Source organism: Arctopsyche grandis, chromosome 10 (assembly GCF_051622035.1).
Source record: "Arctopsyche grandis isolate Sample6627 chromosome 10, ASM5162203v2, whole genome shotgun sequence".
Classification (NCBI taxonomy): Eukaryota; Metazoa; Arthropoda; class Insecta; order Trichoptera; family Hydropsychidae; genus Arctopsyche; species Arctopsyche grandis.
The window spans coordinates 6,137,124-6,142,273 of record NC_135364.1 but is presented as its reverse complement, the minus strand read 5'-3'; the positions used below and the strand labels follow the sequence as shown (position 1 = coordinate 6,142,273).

Here is a 5,150-nt window from a genome sequence, read left to right as displayed (position 1 = left end):
TCCAAGACATCGAATACGAGAACGGGCGCATGAAACAGTTGTTGCGGGTCCTCGGACTACGTGTACCCAGTTACGCTCGGGCGCAAAATCTGCAAGACACCAATTGCCACCCCGCTGAGGAAGAATAATTATTTTAAAAAACGGCCCTTTTCAGGGCCACCACATTTTTTTTTGTTTCTCGGTTTACATGCATATGTATTTTTTTTTGTTTCAGAAAATTCAACAACGTCTATCATCGTCGTTCTACATACATACATATGTATAGGTAAGTATGTACATATTAGGTAAACTCCAATTTTTATTAGGCGCTATTTGCATGATGAAGAGCGACGGGTAAAAATAAAATAGGATTTTAAAAATAAATTAGGATGTTCTAAAATGGGGCCGCTATTATGTACATAATTTGTACATTTTGTGTACACATAGTACATATATACATATATTATCGATATGGTAAGCAACGTCAAGGCTTGAAAAAGCGATTCACAACGTTCATTGTGCCTACATATTGTAAAGTTATTAAGAGAGACGCCCGTAGACCGATGACGTCATGGTGACGTCAACCAATGGAGGAGTCGGGCGTTGCGGCCAATGGCAGCCCCGGATTCCTCGACCAATGAATACTAGTGTATGCGCTGAGCGCTGACTGTCTATAACAGCGTTTCCCAACCTTTTTTGACTGAAAAAATGCGCGAATCGAAAAATAATAAATATTTATCATTAAATAAACATATGTCCTTTCATTTAGAATAATACTTAGCCCGCTTTAAAGGTTAAGGAATTCACCCTCAATATGAGGTCACCCCCCCCCCCCCCTCCCCAACGACCACGGTTGGGATGTGGCGGTTGAGGTGAAGATCAAACACGTGCGTTTTCAGTCATGTTCTTTATTAAGACGATACGTGCGGAGGTTTAGCGACCAACTAGAATTATTTAGAATTCCAATAGAAAGCATGTATAAAAATTGTAGTTAATCCAAACAAACCCTACACCACTACCCTAAACAACTACCGTCGAGGATTTCCATTTTTGTAAATGTGTATTTAGACTCTAATATATGTTGCAACAATATAAAATAAACAAGTCTATTAACACGTTCAACTCGTCGTGTACCACCAGTGGCCACGCAGATAGTGCTATAGCAGACTATAATTTTACGGTTCCACTTCATTGAGCACCCCAACACTAACATTCCTATAAAATTCTAAAGATTTAGGGACAACTCATTATATAAAGTGATTTAATGTCGTCACGCGTAATTGGGTGCCGTATCGGCGTGACTAGAGGTAGGACCGGAAGCGTGCCGTTTATTGTTCAATTGTTGTAAATGCTTTGTAAAAAAGGTTCGGCAAACCTTTAACAATGCATTTACAACATTTGAACAATAAACGGCCCCCTCAAGGTCCGGGCTTTACGCGTGACAGTGCCGCCACATGGGCAAATGTATGAAATCATGCGCCGGGCTGAATGTATTAATGAATGTATTTTTCCAAAACTAATTCCATCTTCTTCATTGTTGTTAAAATTAAAATACTCTGCGGTAAGGGATCTCCATCGGGTTGTGGGAATCTCGTCACATTCATCAAAACATTTACTGCGACGCAGAATACATTCCCAAAACCAGTCGAAGCACACCTGCAGCCATTATACTAAACTCAAGCGGAACGGTGCCAAAACCTTCGAGAAAGTTCCACCCCTCCCACTCGAGCGGAACAAAACCAGTCGAAGCACACCTGCAGCCATTAAACTAAACTCAAGCGGAACGCCCCTACCAGTCGAGCGGAAACAAACCAGTCGAAGCACACCTGCAGCCATTAAACTACACCGAGCGGAACGGTGCCAATCGTTCCAGAAAATTCTACCCCATCGACAAAAGCACATTCCTCGCTTACGCATCAACAACCACCACCACGGGTCAGGCGATACCAGAAACACTATAAAAGGAGGTACAAACCAAACAACGCCAGTCGATCCACAGCAGCAAGCGTCGACACACAGCAGCAGACCAGTCGACATCCAGCTCCTGACTTGCCACCACTACACTACGCGGACTTGGAAGATCAACCAGCCGAACGAGCCAGCAACACACTGCCGTATCCAGAGACCTTCTGAACATAGCCGAACGCCGAGCCAGCGATACTCTACCATATCCAGAGACCGCTGAACGACATACTTTTGCCCAAATATAATACCTTTGTACAATAATTAGGCAAACAATAAAACTTTATTAAAACAAGCACAACAGTGTTTCGTTAGGCTGGGATACGGTCAACACATACCTACCCCGCCTACAGGGTAATTATCTTATGGTTATAAATTCAGAAATTCCAGTATAAACGAGTAATTATAAACGTTGATAAATGAATGACACGGATTACACGACCCATGTTCAATGCATTTTTTTCAATTTTTAAAATCTTAGCAGGTAGTATTCTTGTTAACTAACATGCTGAATATAAACGTCTATCGGCGTTTTACAGACCCACGAGTTTGTCAGCAAAACGCCGATCAGCGTTGGTCAGCATTCAAAGGGGTAAACACGAATTTTGTAATATCAAGTTGAAAATAAAATAAATCGTGATCAAAATCATTTCAAATAACAACGTAATCAAAATCTATCATTTATTTTGAAAAAGGCATCTATCTATTCACTTGACAACACCACATCAATCTTAGGTTAGGTACATACACATACGTACATTATTTTACTTCTTCAAAATTACCATGATTCCTTTTATGATGCCTGCGTAAAGATGACGATTGAGCACACTTAAAGTCACAAATATCGCATTGATAGGGCTTCTCACCGGTGTGGGTCATCCTGTGACTCTTGAGCTGGAACCTGGTGTGGCAACAATAAGCGCACATGTCGCACGAGAACGTCTTCGTGGGCAGATGCGTCCTTTGGTGAATTTTTAAGTAGTTGGCATTGACACATCTATAAGGACACTTATCGCAGGCGAAAGGACGCTCTCCGCTGTGAGCTCTCATCTTGTGGTTCTCCAACGACGACAGCTGAATAGCCCGATACGAGCAAACGTCGCAAGAGAAGTCCTTAACTCCAGTGTGTATTTTCTCATGGACTAACAGATTGCTCTTAGTTTTCGATTTAAAATTGCATTCGCTGCAGGAGAATCGTCTCTCCGTTGAGTGTTTGTTTATCTTGTGTGTTCTCAGAGCCGAATTCGAACGGCACGTGTAATGGCATTGATCGCACAAGAAGGGTTTCTCGCCCGTGTGCATTCGCTGATGCTCTTTCATGTATGATGATTGGGCGCATCTGAACGGACACAGTTCGCAAGAATAGGGTTTGTCGTTGGTGTGCGTTCTCACGTGCCGTCTTAGATTTGAGGAGTTGGTGCATTTGTAGTCACAGTATGTGCAATCGTACGGTTTTTCACTAGTGTGAGTTAGCTTGTGGCTGCGTAGAGACGATGATTGTATGCACCTGAAACTGCACAAATCACATGCTAGAGGTTTCTCACCGGTGTGAATGTTCATGTGAATCTTCAACTGTGAGGGGATTTTCGTTCTAAACTTGCAATGCAAACACCGTATGTGCAAGTTTTTCTTTAATTTTCCTTTGACGGTTTTAATCTTTGGCTTTCTTTTTGATGAAAGCGTTTTTCTCCTTTTTAATTGTCCCGTCGAATTTCCGTCTTCGTTCTTAATTGAGATTAATTTTATTTTATCGTTGTCGTCGAATTCTAATGGTGTTTCTTCATATTCGAAATCTTCTGTTATTCTATCACTTTCCTCGTCGTCACAAGAAGCGAAATCTGTAAGCTTTTCCGATTTGATGATAGAACTAGAATATGGCGATAAATTCCCACTTTCTTGTAACTTCTAAAAACATAGATATACGTTAACATTACACCAATTAAATTAATAAATTTAAAATATATGCGACGTCTAACATCCTTATCACTGGTTAATGGTGAGTGCTGTCTTAAAGTAGTTTCGGATTTTTCACATTTTATCTTAAACGAGTATGCTTTTTTAATTTCATCAAGACATAAGGCGCATACATTATTCGGAAGGCTATCATTAGGTTTTATCTGCAAAGTAATATTTCTTGTTAAAAACGGTACTATACATATGTAAATATACAGTGAGAGAAAAAAATATATATGATTTCAACCTGAACTTGACAGAAAGACATGATAATTTCATATATATGTAAAGCTTCTTCTTGGCAATAATCCATCAGAGAAGAAGCATACGGTTTCAAACTCAAGCAAGTGCGACATAAAGACTCCGGCATATTTACTCATCAAATATGTAACCTGAATCAATTAAATATGAAGATGTTTAGATTTTGATTTTTAGTATCAAAATATTGATGCAAGTAAATGTCAAAAAAAATCTATTACGCAGATTTTGAATTAAAACAAATATTATTCTATAGAAAGACTGGTTTCATTAGTACATAAATACTCACTAATATGTGAAGAGGTTTCTGTGTTTCAAAATAATATCACTGTGCCACAAAAATGCAAACATTTCAGAACAATTTCAAGCTAAAGCTGACGGGACGCAAAACAACAACTGTCAATTACCACGTTACCAACTGCTACACCAACACCAACTATAAAAAAAAATCTACAATGTCAAATTAATCCCCTTCTTCATTTTATTATCAGCTATTTAGTAGACTTTATTTTCTATACAAAGCTCATTAATGGTTTGAATTCATTTTTGGTATATCATCAAAAGCAATATACATTTATCAAAAACTTTGTTCTTCGAGCAAAGCAACATACCCACATGTATAAGTATAGAAAGAAGACTGAATCTAAAAAATTAAATGTATGTACATTCTATCAATTACGCTTAAATCATTATATGTACGTAGATACCATCTTTGAACGTTAACTAGCACCTCATCTGAACTAAACCGCTTCGTCAACTAGTGTTAACTCGAAGAAGAACGTTTTGATAAATGTATATTGCTTTTGATGATATATTTTTTTACACTTTTGGTAAATGCTATAACTATTGACCCGTGTACATTTATTATTTACTAGCTGAACCCCGGCATGCGTTGCAATGCCATTATGGAGGATGAACGAATGAGACGACTGGCATGTTAATGCACGTGTTTATTATATGACAGCTGAAAACAGAGTGAGTAGCGGCTCTCCGAACCC

At 39.0% G+C, this 5,150-nt stretch overlaps 1 protein-coding gene across 1 annotated transcript; it reads right to left on the bottom strand.

Moving 5' to 3' along the window:
* Nucleotides 1–211: 211 nt before the first annotated feature.
* Nucleotides 212–4,592, bottom strand: LOC143918064 (uncharacterized). The gene is made up of 4 exons (XM_077439735.1): nucleotides 4,442–4,592; nucleotides 4,142–4,286; nucleotides 3,918–4,058; nucleotides 212–3,846 (listed from the first exon to the last, which is right to left on the bottom strand). The coding sequence occupies exons 2-4, from the start codon at nucleotides 4,262–4,264 to the stop codon at nucleotides 2,701–2,703; spliced, it is 1,410 nt and encodes a 469-aa protein (XP_077295861.1). The 5' UTR covers nucleotides 4,265–4,286; nucleotides 4,442–4,592; the 3' UTR covers nucleotides 212–2,700.
* Nucleotides 4,593–5,150: the final 558 nt, after the last annotated feature.

Coding starts and splice junctions, on each gene's coding strand:
- LOC143918064 (XM_077439735.1), bottom strand. CDS start 4,264: ATGCCGGAGTCTTTATGTCGCACTTGCTTGAGTTTGAAACCGTATGCT. Junction 4,059..4,141: donor TGTCTTTCTGTCAAGTTCAG/GTTGAAATCATA, acceptor ATTACTTTGCAG/ATAAAACCTAATGATAGCCT. Junction 3,847..3,917: donor CATTAACCAGTGATAAGGAT/GTTAGACGTCGC, acceptor CTATGTTTTTAG/AAGTTACAAGAAAGTGGGAA.